The sequence below is a fragment of the Hyaena hyaena genome, unplaced genomic scaffold, assembly GCF_003009895.1.
Source record: "Hyaena hyaena isolate Hyena2069 unplaced genomic scaffold, ASM300989v1 scaffold_72, whole genome shotgun sequence".
Lineage (NCBI taxonomy): Eukaryota > Metazoa > Chordata > Mammalia > Carnivora > Hyaenidae > Hyaena > Hyaena hyaena.
The window spans coordinates 90716-115817 of record NW_024080703.1 but is presented as its reverse complement, the minus strand read 5'-3'; the positions used below and the strand labels follow the sequence as shown (position 1 = coordinate 115817).

Below are 25102 nucleotides of genomic sequence, written 5' to 3'. Positions count from 1 at the left end.
TCTTTAATTGTTTTTCAACATTGGTTTCTGGTTTCTGAGATACAATTTTTGTACTTATTTTGTTAAATTTATTCTTAAGTATTTTATTCTTTTTGATACTATTACAAATGCACTTTTCAGACTTATGGATCCTTGCTGAATTTATTAATTTATTAGTCCTAATATTTTTTGTTGTTTCCTTAGGATTTTCTCTATATAAGATGTTAGCTTTTTTGCCAGCCACCCTGGCTAGAACTTCCACTACAATGTTGGGTGGAAGTGGTATGTTCCTGATCAAAGCAGAAAATGTTCAGTCTTTCACAATTAACCATTATGTGGGTTTTTCATAGATATCTTTTATTAGGTTGAGGGACTTTCATTATATCCCTAGTTTGCTTTTCTTTTAATGATGACATTTCATTTTTCTGATGTTTTTTCTATGTTTATTGATATGATCTTTGTTTTTGTGGCCTTAGTCTTTATTCTGTTAATATGGTGTATTACATTGATTTCATAAGTTGAACCAACCTCATATTCCTGTAATGAATTGCAAATTGTGGTATATATTTCTTTTAATATTCACTGGATTTAATTTGGTGGTATTTTCTTGAGGATTGTTGTGTCTGTATACTAAGAGATTTTGATCTGTGTTCTTCTTGTGTTATCTTTCATTTGGTGTATCAGGATATAGTCGCCTCATAAAATGACTTTGGAAGTGTTCTCACGTCTGTGGTTGGAAGAGTTTGGGAAGGATTAGTGTTAATTCTTCCCTAAATATTCGGTAAAATTTGCCAGTAAAGATATCTTGACCTGTGCTTTTTATTGCAGATAGCATTTTTTTTTTTTAATTATTCAGACTCATGTTATTGGTATACTTAGATTTTCTATTTCTTTTTAAGTTAATTTTGGTAGTTTGTGTTTTTCTAGGATTTATTCTATTTCATCTATGCTTTCTAACTTGCTGATATACATTTGTTCATAATATTCCTTTATAATACCTTTTTTTCCTGTAAGGTTGATAGCGATATTTCCTCTTTTATTCTTGATTTTACCAGTTTCTGTCTGTTCTCTCTTTTTTTCCTTTCCTTGGCCAAGCTAGCATATGATTTGCTAATTTTGTTGATGTTTTCAGGAAACCAACTTTCGGGCTCTGTGCTGACAGCTAGCTCAGAGCCTGGAGACTGATTTCAGATTCTGTGTCTCCCTTTCTCTCTGACCCTCCCCTGCTCATGCCATCTCTATCTCTCTCTTAAAAATAAGTGAAACATTTTTAAAACATTCAAAAAACCAAATTTTAGTTTTGTTGATTTTTTCTATTTTTTTTAAAAATATGTTTCATTCATTTCCACTCTAATATTTATACTTTTTCTTTCTTCTGCTTATCCTGTGTTTTAATTTCCTCATCTTTCCAGTTTCATAAGTTAGATATTTAGATTATTAATTTGAAATCTTTATTTTTAATATAGGCATTTATAGCTATAAATTTTCCTTTATATATCATCTTCACTGTATCCTCAAGTTTTAGTATGCTGTGGTTTCATTTTTATTTATCTTAATGTATCTACTTTATGACATTTTGTTTGACTGGTTAATTAAAGGTTTTTTTTAACTTTCACTTATTTGTGAATATCCAAATTTTCTTATGTTACTGATTTTTTAATTCAGTTCATTCTGGTCAGAAAACATATTTTGTATAAACTAAATCCTTTTATCTTTATTGAGATTTGTTTTATAGTCTAACATATGGCTTATCCTGGAGAATGTTTCACATACCCTTCAGAAGAGTGTGTATTCTACACTTGTTTGATGGACTGTTTTCCAAGTCTGTTAGCTGGGTTCAGTTTATAATGTTGTCTAAGTCATTTATTTTCCTGTTGATCTCCCATCTAGCTTTCCTATTCATTATTGAAACTGGGGCATTGAAGTCTCCTACTGTTTTTAGATTTTCTGTTTCTCCCTTCAATTTTGTCAATTTTTGCTTCGTGTATTTTGGGGCTATGTTTCTAGATGCATACCTGTTTATAACTCTTATATTTTCTTAATGTAATTGATTTTTTTATCCTTATAAATTGTCCTCCTTTGTCTTCCATGCTGACTTTTAGTTTAAATTATGTAGTATCTACACCTACATCAGTTCTCTTTTACTTACTGATTTCATGGTGTATTTTTTTCTGTCCTTTGCTTTCAACCTATTTATGTTTGAACCTAAAACTGTGCCTCTATTTAAAAACTGTTTGAGTATAGTAGATATACAATATAACATTAGTTTCAGGTACACAACTTAGTGATTTGACAAGTTTATACATATGCTGTGTTCTCAAGTGCAGCTACCATCTGTCCCATTGCATTGCTCTTACAATGTCATTGACTGTATTTCTTATGCTGTGCCTTTCATTCCCACGACTCATTCATTCCATAGCTGGAAGCTTAAAATCCTCCCTCCACTTCATTCATTTGCCCCACTCCCTATCCACTTTTCCTCTGGCAACTATCAATTTATTCTCTGTATGTATAGGTCTGATTCTGCTTTTTATTTATTCATTTTTAATTTTTTAATGTTTATTTATTTTTGAGAGAGAGAGACAGAGTGTGAGCAGGGAAGGGGCAGAGAGAGAGGGGGACACAGAATCTGAAGCAGGCTCCAGGCTCTGAGCTGTCAGCACAGAGCCCGATGCGGGGCTTGAACCCATGAACTGTAAGATCATGACCTGAGCTGAAGTCAGACACTTAGCCGATGGAGCCACCCTGGTGCCCCATTTATTCATTTTTCAAACTCGACATATGAGTGGAATCATATGGTATTTGTCCTTCTCAGGTCTGGACCCATTTTACTTAGCATCATATCCTCTAGGTCTATTCATGTTGTCTCAAATGACATTATCTCATCCTTTTTATGGCTATATAATATTCCATTGCATCTATATTCCACATTTCCCTTATCCATTCATCTACTGATGGGCACTTAGTTGCTTCCATATCTTGGCTATTGTCAATAATGCTACAATAAACATAGAGGTGCCTCTTGTGTACATTATAGTTGAATCATGTTTTTTTGTGGAAGACAGAGATAATTGCATTTTGTATCACTTCAATTTGAGTATAGAACCTCTCTTTAAACTGAAGTTCAAAATATTGAAATCAGTAATCCATATGTGAATTATTATTCTAGGTTACTTTATTACCAGTAATGCAGCCAAAGGTTGTTTTAATATTTTTTTGGCAGACATATCACAATTGTCAATTTATATGGCTGGTTTTTGTAAATCCAATCATAGGGCCCTATATTTTTGTGCTAGATTTTGTTTTGTTTTAATTAACCTATTGTGCTTCCAATTTCTTCTTTCAGTTAATTTAAACTCACTAGTAAATTCAGTATCACTCCAGTGATGATGATTGTGATGAGCTCTAACATTTAATGAGTGTGAATGAACATTCCATATATCTAACCTAACTGTACTCTACCATGTGTTAGATATGTGACCTGAGGCAAATTACTTAATCTCTCTACCCTGAACTCATCTGTAAAGTGAGGATAATGATAATCATATCTAACTAGTTGCTATGAAGATTAAATAAAATAATGTTTATAAAGCACTTAAAATAATGTTTAACATATAATAAACACCACTTAAGTATTTGTAAAATGAAATAATCAATTCTATGAAAAAAGACATTATTATTCCCATTTTATGGGAAAGGAAAATAGGATTTAAAGAGATGACGTAATTTTTCCAAGGTTCCATTGCTATTAGTAACTCTGGGACTTGAACTAAAGTGCTTCACTCCTATCGGCAAATCATTAGCTAGATTGGCCAAGAAAAGGGGTAAAAAGGGAGAAAAGATTGAAACTGGTAAAATCAAGGATAAGGGAGGAAATATCACTATCAACCTTACAGAAATAAAAAGTATTATAAAGAAATATTATGAACAAGTGTATACCAGCAAGTTAGAAAGCATAGATGAAATAGAATAAATCCTAGAAAAGCACAAACTACCAAAACTAACTTAAAAAGAAATAGAAAATCTAAGTACACCAAGAACATGAGTCTGAATAATAAAAAATGCTACCTGCAATAAAAAGCACAGGCCAAGATGTCTTTACTCGTAAATTTTACCAAATCTTTAGAGGGGAATTAACACTAATCCTTTCCAAACTCTTCCAACCACAGAAGAAGTGAGAACTAATGACATTCATGCATCTTGAATTTTTTTCTAGGATAAGATAAAGTGTTTAAAGAATCTTTCATGTTTTTCAGCTGAGAATGACAGCAATTATACCAATTAAAATGGTTTCTTTGTGAATGGTAAATAATATTTTATTTTTTCCCCATCATAAAAGAAAAGCTCAATGCCACTTGGGAATACAGCATTTAGTTTTGATTTAGCATTTAATAGGCAGTGTGGTTCCTGGCTTTTGGTTTAGCCCTATGCCCTTTATTCTGTAGCTGATTTGCTAATTACTGTTGAAAAAGCCTCTAAAATTTCACTGGGGAAATGCAAATGTACATTCAGATACTAAATACTTGAGAGGCAGCCAAGTGCTGAGTACATGCAAACACATTCTGAATTTTACATAAGTTTTTATATAATTACTTTTAATGTCCAGAGGCTTCTTCCTTCAATATCACTATATAGATCCCTTCTCTTTTAGCAAACTGTAATGAACAGAATGTTCAGATTATTTCAAATAGGTAAAAATAATAATAGTTAGAATTTCTATGATAGGTGAAAGAGAAGAGAACTAAAAGATTTGTGGGGGGAGGGAGAAGTATGGTATAATATTAATTTGATAATTTTTATCGAAATAAAAAGTGTTGTGTAAAAGTACAAGAATCATGAGTATACAGCACAATGTATTGTCACAATAGGAACACACTTAAAAAATTTTTTTAATGTTTTATTTATTTCTGAGAGAGAGACACAGCATGAGCAGGGGAGGGTCAGAGAGAGAGGGAGACACAGAATCTGAAGCAGGCTCCAGGCTCTGAGCTAGCTGTCAGCACAGAGCCCGATGTGGAGCTTGAACCCATGAACTGTGAGATCATGACCTGAGCTGAAGTGGGACGCTCAACCAACTGAGCCACCCAGGCGCCCCAGGGAACACACTTTTATAAGTACCCCACATTTCAACAGAAAAAACATTAGCTGTACCCAGGTCTTCTTGTGTCCCTGCCCATCACCTTCTCCTCACTATTCCCTAATTAGCAAACATCCTGCCTTTTAACACTACACATTGCATTTCTCTGTTTTTAAACACTGTATAAATCAAATAATGTAGCATATATGACTTATTTTATTCAACATTGTTTGAGAGATTGAGAGATTCATCCATGCTGTTACATATAGCATTGGCTTATTTTCACTGTTGTATAGTATTCTATTTTGTAAATAGAGCACAGTTTATTCCTCCATTCTACTTTAGATGAACATTTGGCTTTTTATCAGTTTTAGAGAAACAGTGCAGCTTTTTTTGAATGTCTGTTGGAGACTGTTTGGGTATCTTTCACTTGGGTATATACCTAGGATTGAAATAGCTGGATAATAGGGTTAGTTATTTTCAAATTTAGTAGAATGCCAAATTCGATTTCCAAAAGAATTGTATCAATTTATATGTCTGCCGGTATTATATAAGGTTCTACTTATTCTATATCCTCACTAATACTTAGATTGTCAGTTGTTAAGTGTTAGCCATTTTGGTATGTATTAGGTATTTTAAATTTGCTTTTCTCTAAAGACTGATGAGAATGGAAACTTTTATATATTTATTAACCATTGTGACATGCCATTTAAACTTTTGCTCAATTTTAAATTGGAATGTTTTGATGTGTAAATTTTTTCATTTTCTAGATATGAACTATTTTTTATTATATATATTAAAATACCTTCTCCATTTTGCAACTTGACTTTTTATAAATTTCATCTATTTATTGATCAAAATATTTTTAAATTTTAACTTTTTTTTGTACTTAATACTGCCTCTAAATCATGAAGATGTGCTTTTAGGCTCTATTCTAGAAGCTTGTTTTGTGTTGCACATTTAGATCTTATTTTTATATATGTTGATGAATAGGAAGATGTTTCATATTTCTCCATATGAATAGCCATGAGACCAGACACCATTTATTATTGAAAAGACTGTTCTTTCCTCTACTGCTCTGCAGAACCACCTTTCTCATAAATCATGTGTTTCTTGGGGTTGCTTCTAGACTTTCTATTTTGGATCTTCGTATAATTTTTCTAGACTTGTGCCAATACCACATTATTACAATTACTGTTGCTTTACAAAGACTCTTGGTAACCTATTGAGTCATTCTTTGAGGGAATTTTGTTCTTTAAGTTCTCTTAGTAGTCTTGGCCCTTTGCATTTTCTTCTAAGTTTCCATATGAAATTTAGAATCAAATTATTGGTGTGCTTTATGCCCATAGGTTAAATGTGGAGATTGGACATCTTGAGAATCATTAGTCTTTTCACCCATGAAGATGGGTGTATCCTTTCATTTATTTATATTTTCTTTAATTTCTCTCAATTAAGTAGGTCTTTTGTAAATGAGGAGGTTACTCAGACATTTTTAATTTGTTACTGTATATATTTTGAACCTACATTTTTAGAAGCAGATAAATTTAGATTGTAATATATTCCTGAGAATTTGATATCCTGTTTATCTCTAGTAATACTTGACTTAAAAAAAATGGACTTTGATACACGTGTACCTACACAGATTTCTTTGGTATATGTTTACATAGTATATTCTTTGCATATGTGCCAATGTGCCACTCATTTTCTTTCAATCTTCCCGTGGATTGTAGTGCACGGGCTGGCTTTCCAATTGCCTGGGGACAGTCTGTTGGCTAGACTATGGATAGTTCAAGTGCAAGAGAATTAGTGTCCTTGAGAACATCTGTAAACCACACTCAGGTGTGGGTAGCTCTTAGCTTTTTTAGGTAGCTTAGCTCTTATCCTAAGGTGGTTTCCAGAATTCTCTAGAGGAATTAAGTTCCAATCATCAGACTAGCAGTTCTCTAGATGAAGCATCATTTATTTGATTCTGTCTTCCTTTTCCTGTCTCCTTTACTCCCTTTCTTCAGTTTCATGAAATTACCTATGAAATAAAGTATCTTATTCAAATCCTTATTTCAGAATTTGTGGATGTTGAAATAAGATAATATATTTTCCATCCTTTTATTTAAAATACTTATGTCTTTATTTTTTAAAAAAATAATTTTTATTTATTTTTGAGAAAGAGAGAGCAGGGAAAGAGCAGAGAGAGTGAGGGAGACACAGAATCTAAAGCAGGCTCCAGGCTTTGAGCTGTCAGCACAGGGCCTGATTCAGGGATAGAACTCATGAGCCCTGATCATGACTTGAGCCGAAGTCAGAAGCTTAACTGACTGAGCCACCCAGGTGCCCCATGTCTTTATTTAAAATGCATCTCTTGTTAGCAGCTTTTGAGTTTGCTTAATTCAATTTGACAATCATAATGTTTTATTTGAAGTATCTATTTCATTTTTTCCTTCTCTCATCTGTTTTGTTTCCGAAATTCATATGAGTGAAATAATACGATATTTGTCTTTTTCTGACTGATTTCACTTAGCATAATAGTTTCTGGTTCCATTCATGTCACTGCAAATGGAAAGATTTTATTCTCTTTTTTTAATGTTTATTTTTGAGAGAGAGCTGTGGGAGGGGAGTGAGGACAAAGAGAGAGAAAGACAGAGCATCCAAAGCAGACTCTGCACTGACAGCAGCAAGCCTGTTGTGGGACTTGAATCCATGAACTGTGAGATCATGATCTGAGCTGAAGTTGAATGCTTACTGGACTGAGCCACCCAGGTGCCCCAAGATTCCATTCTTTTTTATAGCTGAGTAATTTCCATTGTGTACGTATTCTCTTTATCCATTTATTAATCAATGGGCACTGGGCTTTTACCATAATTTACCAATTGTGGATGTTGCTGCTATAAACATTGGAATGCATATATCCCTTTGAGTCAGTATTTTTGTATTCTTTGGGTAAGTACCTAGTAGTGCATTGCTGGACCATAGCACAGTTCTATTTTTAACTTTTTCAGGAACCTCCATACTGTTTTCCAGAGTGGCTGCACCCAGTTTGTATTTCCACTAACAATACAAGAGGGTGTTCGTTTCTCCACATCAGAGAAAGAGACAGAGAGAGAGAGAGAAACAGACTTATTATTTATTTAGCGCATGAGTGGGGGAGGGGCATAGAGAGAATCCCAAGTACGTTCTGCACTGCCAATATGAAGCCCAGTTTGGGCTCGATCCCACAAACCATGAGATCATGACCTGAACAGAGATCAACAAGAGTCAGATGCTTAACCAACTGCCCCCTATGAAACAGACACTTAACTATAGAGAGCAAACTGATGGTTACCAGAGGGGAAGGGGTAGGGTGATGGGTTAAACAAGTGAGGGGAATTAAGGAGGGCACTTGTTGTGATGAGCACCAAGTGTTTTATGGAAGTGTTGAATCACTGCATTGCATACCTGAAACTAATGTTACATTGTGTATATTCACTAGCTGGAACATAAATAAAAAGTTTTAAATAATGAAGTATGTTTTTCAAGGATATATAATAATTATTGCTATAGTTAGGATTTAAAGGTACCGTCTTTTAACATTTCTTTTTTCTTATTTATGTGTCTTCTTTTGGGTCAATCAAAATATTCTTCAGTCTTCCTTTCTACAATGAACAGGGATAGGATAGACATTCATTCCTATTTTAAAAAGGAGAAATCAGGAGGAGGAGAGGAGTGACAAGTCTCAAGCAAGTATAAAACTTAGCAAGGCAAATTTCATTAGATCTTAAGGTTCAAGAACAGTAGTTTGATGCTGTGCCCTCCAGGCCAACTGGGATGGTAGCATCCCCATCAGTACTTGTTATTGTTTGATTTTTATGTTTCCCATTCTAATGTGTGTGAAGTGGTTTCTCATGGTGGTACTTGGTTACTTTCTAAAAATTTTATTGATGTTCAGTATACATACAGAATAGTGTACAAAATGACCATACTTATTTAACAAGCACTTAGATATAAGAATAGATTGCTAGCAAAAAAGTCTACTTTTGTTTCTCTTCTCTCTTTATGTGACTCCAAATACATGTACGTCAGATTTACTATAAACCATATATTCTTTGTGTTCTTTTCTAATATTCAATTTATTTTTTAAACTTCAGACTAGATATTTTTTGCTAACCTCTATTTGAGTTGGCTTATCCTTTCTTTTCTGGTGCTCAATTTTGTTTTTTTTTTTTTAGTTCTAGAATATCTATTTTACTCTTTTTCTAAAAAACAGTAGATTCCAGTTCCCTGGGGGAAATTTTATTTTCTATTTTATATTTAATTTGATTTTAATTTTATTTTATTTTAGTTCCAGTGGAGTGAACACACAGTGTTATATTAATTTCAGGTATACAATATAGTGGTTTAACAATTCCATTTATTACTGAGTACTCCTCAAAATAAGTGTACTCTTAATCCTCTGGGCAAATTTTATATTATTGTCTTCTCAAACATAGTGATTATAATTATTTAAAAATCTGTTTTAAACTTTTTTTTTTAAATGTTTTATTTATTTCTAGGAGAGAGAGAGAGAGACAGCGTGAGCAGGGCAGGGGCAGAGAGAGAGGGAGATACAGACTCTGAAACAGGCTCCAGGCTCTGAGCTGGCAGTCAGCACAGAGCCCAACGCGGGGCTCGAACCCACGAACTGCGAGATCATGACCTAAGCGAAAGTCGGACGCTTAACCGACTAAGCCACCCAGGCGCCCCTAAAAATCTGTTTTAATAATTTGAATGCCTACTCATTTGTGGATCTGTTCGTATTGTCTGTTTTTCTCTTGGTGTGTTTGGTAATTTAAGAGTTAATGACACATATTACACTGTTACAGTGGTTCTGTATGCATTGCCTTCTTCCGGAGAGGCTCTGTCCTGTGTATGATGCTTAACTCGATAGGGAGAGATCACCATAATCCAAGTAGTGCTTGATATGTACCAAATGGACAGAGGTCTATGCAAAGCTCAGATTAACTGCCAGGGTGTAATACTCCAGGGGGCTTTTTGAGAACCTTGGATATTTATTAGAGCCCTTTGTCCTTGGAAGGCCCTAAACTCCGGTTTAGGAGTTTAACATATTGTTGCCAGAAATTCAACCCGTTTCTCTTCAGTTTCTGCTTTGCTTCTTTGACTTTCACCTTAGGCAACTTGAAAATTCAATAAAAAATTTTGACGCTTCGTCTTCTGTCCTCTCACTTTCCTTCTCTCTGGGATTTTGTCTTTAGGGTTGAGTATTTTTGCAGCCCCCAAGTTAGTTATGTTTTCATCCTCAGGCCTGTAAAATTATCTAATTTTTCTGGCTCCTCTACCTCTTACCAGCTTCCATCTGTCAGATTCTTAGTTTTCCCCCAATGCCTCATATTATCAAATATTATGTTTGATTCAGAAATGGAGAATACAGAATATCTATGCATTTCCTTCTTTCTGTGATCTTGGCTCCTCAATTTTGGCTCCATTTGCAGTTTTCTGATGCCTCCACATGATAGGTAGGTTAGTTCATTTCTTTCTCTCTTCCCTCCCTTCCTTCTTTTCCTTTCTTTCATTTATCTAGATGTTTTGTTTTTGGTGGGAACTTCAGCCTGCTACACCATAATGTATCATAGCTAGAAATTAAAGTCAGTTCCTTCCTTCTCTCATTTTAGTAATATTTATTGGTACCTACTATATGTCAAGCACTATGCTTGGAGTTGGGGATATTGCAGTAAAGATTATACCAACTATTCAGGTTAAAAAATAGATTGTTACAGGGTGCCTGAGGGGCTCAGTTGGCTAAGAGTTTGACTCTTAATTTTTTTGTCTCATCTCATGATTTTATGGTTTGGTTCGTGTGTTCAAGACCCACATCTGGCTCTGTGCTCAAGTGCAGAGCCAGGCTGGGATTCTTTCTGCCCCTCCCCCACTTACGCATGCTCTGTTTCTCTCTCTCTCTCTCTCTCTCTCAAAACGAATAAGTAAACTTAAAAAAAAATAGATTGTTACCTTTACCTTAGAAACTCTCTATATACTCCTTCACCCTACGCTCATCTGCCCCACCAAAAGGTAACCGTTATCTGGAATTTTGTTATCACTCTGTTCTTTAGTTTCACCTATGTATATATACTTAAATAGTACTTTATAAAAGAATTTTATAAAATGGAAATCATATTACATATATTCTTTTATTAACTTTTGTTCTTAGGACAGAAATTTACATTTTAACCAAAGATTCTATAAAAATGTCTGAAGATGGACTACTGAAAAACATACATATGAGAGGCCCTTTAGTGCTGAATAGGGCACAGTACCATATAGCAACTCTGATTTGCTTTTGTACTTGTAGATTGTGCTCTCTGAGAATTAGACCAGGACTTTGTTCCTCTTTGTTGCTGAATCAAATAGCATGCAATGAAGTTTAGTAAGCAAGAGCTAAGTTAAGTCAAGAATAAACAGAAACTCCCCAGTGGTTTAAGCCATGGCCACAGGAAATACGGGGTGTCAAAGGTAGAGCATAGGTGCTTCATAGTGAGTTTAGGGCTTTAGGGCAGAGCAGTGTTTTGTAAGTGTTGAGCATATTAAGAACTATGTTGCTTGAGCCTTTGGGGGTATTTCTGTAGTAGGGTCTGGAAAACTGAGTTTGCTTACCCAATGAGATATAATCGTGATATTTCCCTTTGTCAGTTTCCACTCCCACAAAGCATCTTGCTATGTGTCAGTGTGAAGTTTATAGACTTACAGTGTGTCTCGGCCAGATGCTGCATTGTTGTCCATTAGCCCTGTTTTGTGAGAGCTGGCTCCACTGAATGCAACAAGCACACGACAAAAATTAATACTAGAAAACAGTTTCTTTTTTTAATTTTAGCCATATCATAAAGTAAAACATTCCTCTCCCCCTACCCTGCCCCCATCCATCATGCTTTTTAAACTAGATTCTGGCAGCTAATGAATAATAGAGACAAAACATAGTTCTTTCTCTCCCTGGTGAAAAACTGCATTATTTGTTATTCATGAGTTCTTGTTTTCTTTGAGGATTGTTTGATGAAATATGTGGGTGATATGTATCCTATCATTGCCTGGAGGCCTTTTAGATTTCCTTGGTTGGAGTATTTTCCTTTTGTTTTTAATAAACTTGCAAACTGTTGTGGAGAAGAGCCACCTGTTTTAGTATGATGTCCCTCCAAACCCACCCCCAGGTTAACAAATTCAACATTTTACATACAGTATTTCTTCACAAGTTACAAAGATGGCGTAAAAGAAAAAAAAAAGATGCTTTTAAAAATAATCTAGAAGATGAAGTTACTACTTCATCTTGCCAGTGTCAAGACTCTTTCTTTGTCCCTCTGTGTTGTTGCCATCTGTTTTTTGAATAAGGTTCAGTCAATTCAGTACATCAGGAAATCTTTTCTGAGTTAGGCAAGTCTTCTGTCTGAGCAGAAAAAGCATGTTTTTGCCACTAAAGGGGAAGAAATGACAGCCAAGCCTGCCATGGAAGTCCTTGGTTTCCATGTGTTTGCTGAGTTTAGTTTGGGATTAAGCGTCTATAAATTGGCCTCATGATTCTCCTTAGACCCAGAGGGGCTTCTGTTTTCAGGAATTCAGGTAGAGAAGAGATACTTCACTTGTATGCCCTAAATTGAAGATTTAATTTCGAACAACTGAGCTAAGGAACTCCACATTGGGAAGGCAAAGGCTTATTTTTTAAATTTGTAATAGGTGTATATTAAAACTAATAACTTTCACTTACCTGAAACTAAAATACCTTCATACAAAATCCAGCAAAGTGATCCATTTGGAATGTTGCCCCAAACCCAGAAAAATGGAAATATAAAAGTCTTAGAACAGCCAAGATAGATTCCAAGTGGTGACATCTACTCTTGTTTATAGAATGCTACTATGTGCCCATATTTTGTGGAAAGTACTCATGACTCTGGAGCCAGATCCAGGCCTTGTCAGTCATTAGCTCTGTGTTGGACAGGCTACTTTAATGGTCTGTGCCTCAAGTTTTTTTTATCTTGAAGATGGAGATAATAGAATTGATACAGAATTAAATGTGTTAATAGTTGTGCAGGCATTAGAACAGTGCCTGGCATATAGTAAACACTCAGAAAACATTAATTACTACTCATTTTTACTTTGTCATTTATTATTTTGAATACTCTTGCTTTTTATGCTTGGTGATGTAGTGTCCAAGTACACAAGCAATTATAACTAGGGAAGGGAAAAGACAGTTCTAGCAGTAAGTCCATATTTTACATTTAAAATATGATACCTGGTAAGGTGTTCATAATAAGGAAAAAGGAAAAAAATATAAAAACTAAGCATAAGAACTCAAAAAGTTCAGCAGTCTTGGTATTTAGTGTTTGAAAAAATAGCTGGAAACTTTGAATAGCTCCAGAGGGCATTAGTGTATTTCAGCATAGTTTAATACCTAGCATTCACAGTAATGATTCTGACTCGGGAAGAAAATGTTAAAATTCTCTTCATGGTGTTTGGTTCAGAGAAGGCAGAGTGTTTTACATTTTAAGAAGACTCAAAAACAAAGTCTAAAAGAAGGTACTGAAAGACCCATTTCTAGAGGATTTTGAATTAAATCAGTTTTATTGTATTTGCATTTTTTATGCCTTTTCCTTTGGGTCCAAATTAGTTTTTCTTCAAAATTATATGTAAATGTGATCCTTAGGCACAAGCATTGTTTCCATTAAATGCCAGACTTACCTAAGTTTAGCCTTTGTTTTAGCCACTGCACTGCTCAGTAGTACCTTCATACCTTCATACAAAATCTTCATGGCTGTCAAGCTAGCCAGGTTTGGCTTTGTGGTTATGTTCACCAGGAGTTGTGATGAATTCTGTGTCGTGCCAATTTTGTGTTGCAATATGATCTGTAATATTTACATATACACTGTTGAGGAAGAAAGACCATTTTGCTCTAAATTCTTTTTTTTTTACTTTTTAATTGTGGCAAAAAAAAACCCCACATAACCTAAAAATTTACCATGTTAACCATTTTTAAGTGTACAGTTCAGTAGGTTAGCTATATTCACATTGTTGTATAACAGATCTCTAGAACTTTTTCTCTTGCAAAACTGTAATGCTGTGTCCACTAAATAACTCCTCATTGCCCCTCTTAGTCTCTAGCAACCATCATTCTGCTTTCTTTTTCTATGAATTTAATTACTTTAGATGTCACATATAAGTGACATTATATGGTTTTTGTCTTTTTGTTACTCAACTATTTCACTTAGCATAACGTCTTCAAGGTCCGTATGTTGTAGCCTGTAACAGTATTTCCTTCTTTAAGACTGAGTAGCAATTCCATTGTATGTATATAGCACATCCAGTGATGAACAGTTGAGTTGTTTCTGCCTCTTGGTGATTGTGAGTAATGCTGCAGTGAATATGATTATCAAATATCTCTTCAAAATCCTGCTTTCAGGGGCGCCTGGATGGCTCATTTGGTTAAGCTTCCGACTTGAGCTCAAGTTATAATCTCACCGTTTGTGAGTTTGAGCCCCACATCAGGCTCTGTGCTAACAGCTCAGAGCCTGGAACCTACTTCGGATTCTGTATCTCCCTCTCTCTCTGTCCCTCCCCTGTTTGCACTCTGTCTCTGTGTCTGTCTGTCTGTCTGTCTCTCTCTCAAAAATAAATAAACATTTTTTAAAAAAATCCTGCTTTCAGCTATTTTGGGTAAGTATCTAGAAGTGGGATTGCTGGATCATTATTGCAGCTCTGTTTTTAATTTTTTTAAGGAAATTCCATGTTGTTTCTTAGTGGCTGCACCATTTTATATTCTCACCAACAGTGCATAAGGATTCTAATTTCTCCACACCCTTGCAGATATTTGTTATTTTGTTTTATTGATAGTGTCCATCCTGATGGGTACAGGCTAATATCTCATTGTGGTTTTGATTTGCATTTCTCTAATGATAGTGAGGTCAAGCATCTTTTCATGTGCATCTTAGCCATTTTTATATCTTCTTTGGAGACATGTCTATTTAAATCTTTTGCTCATTTTTAAATCAGGTGATCTTTTGTTGAATTGTAGTTTTTATATGTTCTGGATATTAAACCCTTATTGGATACATGGTTTACAAATCTTATTTTTTTGCTTTGTTTTCTGGTTTTTGTTGCCTGCACTTTTGATGCCATATCCAAGGAATCATTCCTAAATCCAGTGTCATGAAAGTATTCCCCTTTTTTTTCTAGAAGTCTTATGCTTTTAGGCCTATATTTAGATCTTTAGTCCATGTTGAGTTAATTCTTGTGTATTCTATAAGGTAAGTGTTCAACTTAAATCTTTTGCATGTGGATAATCAGTTTTACCAGAACCATTCATTGAAGAAATTTCCATTTTCCCCCTATTGCATGGGGATACATCATTGCAAACATCATTTGATCATGATACATGAGGGTTTATTTCTGGGCCCTCCATTCTGTGCCATTGCTATATACATGTGCCATTATGCCGATACCACACTGTTTTGATTACTTAGCTTTGTAACTGTTTTTGAAATTAGAAAATTTTAGACCTCTGAATTTGTTTTTCATTTTCAAGTTGCTCTGTCTGGGGTTCTAGAGATTCCATATGATTTTTTTGGATGGTTTTTTTCCTATTTCTGTAAACACTGCCATTGGGATTTTTTTAGGGATTTAAATAGAGATCGTATTGGGTAGCATGGGAATTTTAACAGTGTTAAGTCTTCCAATCCATGAACATGGCTGTCAGTTCATGTGTCTGTATCTTTAATTTTTTTCAGCAACTTTTTGTAGTTTTCAGTTTGGTTAAGTTTATTCCTAAGTATGCTATTCTTTTTCAAGCTATTATAAGTGGGTTTGTTTTTTTAATGCCCTTTCTGGACTGTGATTGTTTTGTGTATAGAAACTCAATCAACTTTTATAGGTTAATTTTGTATCTTAGAACTAAGCTTAATATGTTTATTAATTCTAATAGGGTTTTTGTTTCTTTCTTTTTTTAATTGGCAGAGTCTTTAAGGTTTTCTACACATACAATCATGTCTTCTGCAAACAGATAATTGTACTTCTTTTCTTTTTTGTATGTCTTTTATTTTTTCCCCCAATTATTCTGCCTACGACTTCCAGTAATGCTGAATAAGAAGTGACAGTGACCTGGGGTGCCTGGGTGACTCAGTTGGTTAAAGGTCCAACTCTTGATTTCAGCTCAGGTCATGATCTCATGTTTGTGAGATTGAGCCCTGCATCAGGCTCCACACTGGCAGCATGGAGCCTGCTTGGGATTCTCTCTCTCATCCTCTCTTTCTGCCCCTCCCCTACTTGTACTCCCCACCTCTGTCTATCTCTCAAAATAAATAAATAAATAAATAAATAAATAAATAAATAAATATTACCAAAAAATAAAAAAAGAACAAGTGACAGTGGCCTTGTCTTGTTTCTGATCTTAAAGGAAAAACTTTCAGGCTTTTACCATTGGGTATGATGTTAACCATAGGCTTTTCATATATGGCCTTTATTACGTTGAGATAGTTTCTTTCTATTCCTAGTTTGATGAGTGTTTTTATCATGAAAGTGTGTTGAATTTTGTCAAATGCTGTTTCTAAATGAATGGAAATGATCATGTAGTTTTTGTCCTTCATTTTGTCAGTGTGGTGTCTTACAGTGGTGTATTACATTGAATGATTTATAAGTTGAATTATGATTGTATTCCAAGAATATGTCCCACTTGGTTATGGTGTATAGTTCTTTTAACGTGCTGGATTTGGTTTGTAATTATTTTGTTGAAGATTTTCACATCAATATTAATCAGGAATATTAGTCTGCAGTTTTCTTTTCCTATAGTATCTTTGCCTGATTTTGGTATCAGGGTACCAAATTTATATTTGGTAAGATAAATTATTTTATTCCTAAAATAATTAGGAATTATTTTAGAAGAGTTTGAGGGAAAGTTTAGTGTTAATTTTTCTTTAAATGTTTGGTATAATTCTCCAGTGAGGCCTTCTGGTCCTGGACTTTTTCTCCAGTGGGAGGTTTTTGATTACTGATATAGTCTCCTTACTAGTTATAAATCTCTTCAGAATTTTTATTTCTTCATGACTCACATTTGATAGGCTATATATTTCTGGGAATCTATTTTGCTCTAAGCTCTTGACCACCGTCTCTTTCCATTTGGATCTGAATTAGTCGTAGGAATGTGACTCTGATTATGTGTTGTCGTGACTATTCTTATATCTCTGCTGATGGCTTGGCAAGTATGAGCATTTTGGGTTCATCAAAGAGGGCATCCAATCTTATGAGTAGCTACCTCATTCACAAAGATACTGTTGGTCTTTTTTTTTTTTTTTTTTAATGTCTTATTTATTTCTAGGAGAGAGAGAGACAGCGTGAGCAGGGGAGGGTCAGAGAGAGAGGGAATGACAGACTCTGAAACAGGCTCCAGGCTCCGAGCTGGCAGTCAGCACAGAGCCCGATGCGGGGCTCGAACCCACGAACCGCGAGATCATGACCTAAGCGAAAGTCAGACGCTTAACCAACTAAGCCACCCAGGTGCCCCGCTGTTGGTCTTAATATAAGAAACTTAGCATTTATCACAGGCTATCATGGAACTGCTACCTTCAGGGAGGGAGAAGTATTGCTTTTTCCATTTCCACCTCTTGGACTTCTATGAAGATAAAGTAGAAGGTTTAGACCTGAATACCTAGAATGAATGTCTTGTATACCTAAAATGACTATTTTAAATGAATATTAAATTAGAGTAAAATTCTGAAGATTTTTTTCCTATATTAAGTTCAGGGTTGTTTTTTAAATTCTAAATCCCTAAGGAGAAAAATTGTAGAAAGCAACTCCTCAGTCCAAATATGGTCAACATTAGATGAGGAGTCACCGTACTTAATGTAGAATTTTAAAAACTAGTTTGAATACTAACCTGGTTGCCTAATCTTGAAAATGTGTAAGTTTGATTGGGAGATGGCGAAGTTAGAGTAGCTACAGAATGGTGATGGTGGATGGAGCAAAAAACCATGGCAAGTTGATTGCAAGTTTATAATCATAGAAAACTAAGCCAGGGTCAACTTTATCCTCTACGACAAATGTATATAAGCAACAGCACATTGGGTTCCATGAGTTCCCACAATCTTGAAATAAGTACAGCGGGATGATATTCTTTTATTGATGTTAACCGACTGAATGCTTTTTTCTTTTCTTTGAAAATATAATGTAATGTAAGAAAAGAACCAAAGAATTTGAGGTAACTAATAATTTATGTTGCTGGGTTTTCCATAGTAAAATTGGGAAACTTTATTTTAATGTTCAAGTGACTTCGTATTTGGTCATATTTATCTGACCAGTTAGTTTTTTTTTTAACCTTTATTTGTATTTCAACTTTAGAGTTAGCTTATAGTAAAGAGATATTCTTATTGGAATAAACTTTCAGATCTGCCTTAAACATTTTAAAAATTTTCAACTGAAAATTTGCAGTGCTGTCACATTGTCAGGGAATTTAGTGTTATTTTAAGGAATAGCATTAACCTCCAAACTCCAAACTCCAGTGAGGCAGTTAGTACCTAAGACTCAGTTTACTTGGATAAGTCCAGGCTGGATGAATGTTTGCTAAATGCAACTCACAAGAAATTTCACTTTATGCTCATAGAATCACAATCTAGTTAATGAGATAATGATACCCCTTGAATTACTCTTATGAGTTTCCTTTGTTTCTTCCTTTTTGCCTAACCTTTTAGTTCTGAGGCATCCTGAGTCTTTCCACTTGGACCTCTGTACTTTACAGCCGAAAGGCACTCTGTGATCTAGTCTTATCTGATATTATAGCCTTATCTCTCATCTTTGTGCAAATAAATCCCAAATTATACAGCCCAGACATCTCTCCTAAGCTCCATACTACTTTATCAGCCTGCCTATTTTCGGTCTGCAATTAAATTTCACATAGGCACTTCACACTTAACATTTGCACAACTGAACTTCTGCTCTTTCTTCCAAATCTACTCTACCAAGAGCCTTTCCTCACTCAATGGTGGTAGCTCCCATCTTAAGGTTGCTCAGGCCAGAAAACTAGAATAAAGTCCTTTATTCTTTTCTTCCTTTTATACCCCATATTTAATTTATTAGGACATTTTGGTGTTTCTGCCTTCTTCAAACTGTACATAAATTTGACTGAATGATTGTTCTTACAAATTAAAAAGCTAAGGCTCAGGCTTCTCCAAAGTAAATGTTATAATTGTTTTTTTTTTTTTAATTTTGTTCAGAAATATGATCTGACCTATTGTGTAACTGGGTCTTTTTAAATAGTATCTGTTGTTACAATGAAGTTCTATAGGAATTTTCTAAGCCTACAGCACTTATTTCATAAATACTTGCCAACTCAGTTGATTTGATTGATACTTATCTCTTGTATCTTGCTCTGGGCCAAGAACTATGCTTTCAATTGCAAGATATAATTGGATATAAATTGTGTATTGGGTAAAAAGAAAAGGTGTGGAGGTAGAAGTCATGAAATAAACTATTCAAAGAGATCTCTTAGAAAGTCCTTTGTTAATATTTTCTTGTTATATCTGTATGAATTTAGAACATGTATTAACTCTTGCTACCTTAAATAAAAATACTTTTCTATTTCTTGGGGTTTTCATGGTATGTAGTATTGATCTTGATACCAATCATTGAAGCTTAGGTTGTGGAATTATTATTGAAATTGTTTAGAGTTTTCTTTTGAGGGCTTCTATATTGGGGATATTTTATAACTTTAAAATCCATTAGATAGTAATATTTTCTAATGGATTATAATGGCTAAAAGTCAAAGGATTGGCATCTTAGTAGAGGGTGGAAAAGAAATTTTAGTGTTGACTGTATTCTTGAGATACTCCTATTTTATTGACATACCGTTTGAATTTTATTAGAAATTATTCCATGCTTATATAATTGAATGTAGCCAAAATGAAGTATGCCATGTAGCAGAAATGAAGTATATAAAGCCAAATTTTATGAGATTTTAGGATCTTTTTGAAAGAAACCAAGATTAAGTTTTTAGGAGATGTCTATTATATCTATTGGTGTGACATATTTGGAAAGCTGATCAATTTTTAAATTTATGTGCATGTAAAACACTTATCTATGAAATAGATTATAGGTAAGAGCACTTGGTATCATTATTTTATCTTTTTTTCTCTTTTAAATTTATGCTTTAAAATTTACTTGTTTTGTTATTTCACCAATTTGTGTTATTTTGTTCCAAGGATGAAAATTTGATGAATATTTAATTCATAGAAGCAATTTTCACATCTCAAATTCTACCTATCTACCTACCTACCAACTTTCCTACCTACTTGCCTTTGCTTTGATAAAAATATTTAGCATGGAGTCCCTTTTAAGACATTCTTATAGGCTTTGGAAATACCTCTCAAAGCAATAAGATGATATTTGGGACATCAAACCCTAAAGCTGTGCCTAGAATTACTCCCTATGGCAACTGAATGAGTTAAAGTTGTGTGGTGCCTGCAACCATAAGGGCATGTATTTAGGAAGGAAACTCAGTTTGCTGCTTCTAAGAAAAAAATGACTGTTGACAAACAAATCTAAAATAATAGTTCAAAAAAGAGATACTTTATTTCTGGAGACTGTGATAGTTCTGTTACCATTTGCAGTGGTGGATATCTGTGAGTCTTTATGCTGTGAAAAAAACTGTGATCAACTATACTGCTGTCTTTTCTTTTTCATAGTGTATGCCAATTAAAGGCCTAGGATTCGTGCTTGGAGCCTATCAGTGCATTTGCAAAGCAGGATTCTATCATCCTCAAGACTTCTCACTGAACAACCTTCCGAGTAAGTGCCTTTTGCTTCTGTGCATATATATGAGTATGCGTAATATACACCGTTATTAGGTATTCAGATTTTCTTTTAATCTTGTTGAGGTTCTTTGCTTCAGTCCCCACTGGTCTGACATTGTTTCATCCCTTAAGGAGTTTTTGCTTTCATTTGTCATCTGTAGTACCCTGGAGTACCACAAAATAATGTGTATGTTTTAGTTTTCAATACATTTCCTGAAAATAGGGTAGCTATGCAGTAAGCTCAGTTGGGAATCAGTTATTGAGAGCTGTTGCTGCAGGAAGTTCCTAAACCTCATTTTGCTAGTTTGTTTATTTATTAATTTGTTTATGTATTAGTTTCCTATGCTGTACAAAGAACTACCACAAAGTTGACAGTTAAAAGAACACAAATTTATTATCACACAGTTTTCATTGTTTACCTTCTAGTCAGAGGTTAGCTTGGTCCCCTGTCTCACCAGGCTAAAACTAAGGTGTCATCTGGAACGTTATCTAATCTGAGGCTCGGGGTCTTCTTACAAGCTCATTCAGATCTGTATCTTGGACCTGTATGCTTGAAGCCACCATGTTTTTGCCAGGTGTTAGTGAGCCTGAGCTTACCTTCAGCTTTTAAAAGTTACCTAAAGGCTTATCCATGTGACCCTCTTACAACATTGCAGCTTTCTTCTTCTACACTAGCAAAAGAATTTCCTCACTCTGCTCAGATTAAAGCTTATATAACACGATGTAATCACGAGAACGACTGTCCCATCACTTTGTCAGATAACGCAACCTCATCAAAGGAGAGACCATCTCATCATATTTGGAGGTCAGCTCACATTCCAGGGGAGGTGATCACACAGGGTATATACTCCAGAATCAAAACTGGGCCATCTGGTATTTTATTCCTGTTCCAGAAAATGTCAGTGTTACAATTTGAATGTTGTCTTTTTACTTTATCTCTAGAGAATGCAATGTTGCCACATTGGCTTGTGGCCAGCTATTGGATATAATAACAAAGAGAGAGAGTAGTGGTAAAAGGGGTGGTTTTATAGGAAGTTAGGGTTTGGGATTACTGACACTGAGGTGCAGGTATCTTTTAGATAGTCATTTAAAAATCTTTGCAGCCCTTATTATTGGTCTGTACAGGAATTTGCATTTCTACTAGGCATCATTCAAAGGGTACATTGAGATTGAGACTGAACTACTTCCTCTGTGAATTTTAGTAGACATTTGTAGATTTTTGTTTTGTTTTGTTTTCTCCTGGAAAACACTATTCTTGGAATTGAATCTGTTTACATTTAACTTTAGGCTCTGGAGATAAGTAGTATCTTGCTCTCTCCTCAGTTGTATAGTTCAGAGTTTAGTCCTTGTTCTGATTAATAGTTAAAGGTACAATTTTAAGATGGCCTCCAAGATTCTGTTTCCAGATGCCCTGTCCAATACCTTCCCCCTAAGTGTGGGTAGGACCTTGGAAAACAGTACTCCCTTGCTTAGGCTATATTATCTAGCAATGGTGATATATAGTCTCCTATGTGATACCATTGCACTCAGTAAGATTCCTTCCCATAGTAACAGACTGAAGAGAGATTCTAGTGCTGGCTTTAAAGCAGTAAACTACCTTGTCATGAGAAGGCCACATTAGCTAAAACCTGAGGATGGCCTCTGGGAGCTGAGAGCAAATCTCATGGACAGCAAGCAAGAAAACATGAACCTCAGTTCTACGACTGTAAGTGACAAAATTTACCCCAAAGCCTGAAACCATGTGGAAGAGGATCCTGAGCTCGAGATGAGAATTCAGCCAGGCTAATCCTTGATTTCAGCATACTGAGACCCCCAAGCAGAGAGTCTAGTTATACTGTGCCCACACTTCTGATGAACAGAAACTGGGAAATAATGAATAGGTATTTTCAGTTCCCAAATTTCTAGTACTTTGCTAGGCAGCAATAGAAAGCTCATACAATAGCAGTGATGGTAACATATATTCAGGATGGATGTGCTTTCCCTTGCATCTGTGTATACCAAACCATGGCAATACCAGAGCTACTTTGACATTCTTCACATTTATGGTCCAGACATAACATATGATTCAACACTGAAGAATTAAGGAAATAGGTTTTAGCTTATGTTCAGTGAAGGTATTTTGTATCTGGTTTACCCACATTTGTTCTCAGCTCCCACTATGTGACTGAAATAAAACATCTAAATATTTTAGAACCAAAGAATGACTATGCCATTTGCTTACAACACCACCAAGAGAAACTAGTTAACCTTTAACAACTTATCTTTATTTAATTTGCACACTCCTACTTTCTTCCTTATTTTAAAAGCCAATGTTTTTCACTGGACCTACTTTCTCTAAGAAAAAGCAGCTTCTGTGTGTAAATCTGATTCCTGTGTTGTACACACTGCAGCCACAGAAAAGAGGCCACAGTTTTTAGAAAGATGATCTATATTTAGACATTAGCTGTGATTCGGCTTTGACCTTAGCACATACTTAATGAGACCTGACCTTCCACAATGACAGAGCAGAAAGCTAGCTACACATAACAGTTCGAAGTCAGTAAAGTGTTCCTTGACCAAAACTATCTTTTCTGATGGCCTTGTCAGGTTGCAGGAAAATCCACTATTATCGATTCTTTGTCCTAAAGAAAGAATATAACAATCTGACCAGGAATGTAAGTTATAACTTACCATGGTCATCAACTAAGAACAATTCAAATATTTTTTATATTTTTGGTTATTATAAAAACATATACTACATATATCTTTGTGTTTTAACATCTTGTCTTTTCATCATAGCATCTAGGTAGTTCATATTGACAGTTGTTTACAAATGTTTTTAAGGAGCTACACATGACTTAAGGAATGACTAGGTATAGCTCTGGAACCAAGGGTAAAGAAGGCATTGAAGACCCAAAAATGAGATAACATATGCTAAACTGATAGCATAGTATATGGCATATAGTAAATGTTCATAGATGTAGTTAAGTAAGTGAATAATCACGCATGCATATAAACAAACAGTGATAATCCTTAAACATCATTGATCACTAGCATTTGGTCACATATTTGATCATATTACAATAACCAATTTTTTTAAACTAGAACTTTTGGAGAATGAACTCTACATGGACAGGACAGCAGAAGTTAACAACCAGTGACACATTGAGTAGGGCAGTAGGAAGAATACTTGGGGGTTAGAGGCAACAGGAAGAAATCAGTTGCCTGATCAGAAGAATGGAATACAGAAAACAGGATACCTCAAAGGTAAAACTCACTTAATTTACAGTTGTAAATCTAAAAGTCAACATCTGAAATTCCCATATCTATTATTGTCTTTTTTAAATGTTTTTTTAATTAATTTTTTTTTTTTTGAGAGTCAGAGAGAGACAGCGTGAGCATGGGAGGGTCAGAGAGAAGGGGAGATACAGAATCCAAAGACAGGCTCCAGGCTCTGAGCTAGCTGTCAGCACAGAGCCTGATGTGGGGCTTGAACCCATGAATCATGAGATCATGACCTAAGCCGAAGTAGGATGCTTAACTGACTGAGCCACGCAGGCGCCCCCCAAATCTATCTGTCTTGGTTTTGGAGAGAGGAGCTGAAGTGTAGCACTGATGTCTTAGAGAAAATGTAAATGCGACTTAAAAATCCTGTTAAAATATGAAGTGATTTAGAATCTTTATTCAGACCAAGACTCACAATAAACAAAGGGCTTGTAAGGACCAACAAGGATGTGTTTAAATGACATGATTTAAAATTGTGCTGACAGCCCAGAGACTGTGTTTCTGGATCTCTCTTGAAATTGGTGGTCATATGTGATCTAATAGGATCTGACATCTGGATAGTAACAGGATTTCAGAATAACCAAGTACTGATATATTGCTGTCTCTTCAAATCCAAGCTGTTCACTTCCAGGTTAATGTAAAAAAAGCTTATGACATGCTCATCTCTCTCAAATCCATCTATCTTCGTATGAGTTCTGTCTTCAGTGAAACCTCTTTTCTCTTTTCTGTGGATACATTCCCAACCTTTCAGTTTTACTTCTCCTGTCTTTTGATGGACTGATTCAGTTCATGTACCTTTCCGGATGAATCCAGCTTACCAGTGACCCATACCTGAAGATCACAGTCCCAGCTTTCGCAACTCTGGTGCTAATGATGGTAGGGGGGAAAGACAAGATGTGTAGAAATTTAAAAAAGGTGTTGTCTTAGAAGAAAAGAGAAGCTCTTTGGAAGCAAGTAAGATACAGGAATGCTGAGCTCTAAGCAAACTGTTAAGCAAGGCTAA

At 35.1% G+C, this 25102-nt stretch overlaps 1 protein-coding gene across 1 annotated transcript in view; it reads left to right on the top strand.

The window, feature by feature from the left end:
* Positions 1-25102, top strand: part of GPR158 (G protein-coupled receptor 158) — a gene marked incomplete at its 3' end in the record, with an annotated part of 227028 nt that overhangs the window by 177485 nt on the left and 24441 nt on the right. The window contains exon 3 of the mRNA XM_039233073.1: positions 20728-20830. Within this exon, the coding sequence (XP_039089004.1) occupies positions 20728-20830 (103 nt within the window). The remainder of the gene's footprint in view (positions 1-20727; positions 20831-25102) is intronic.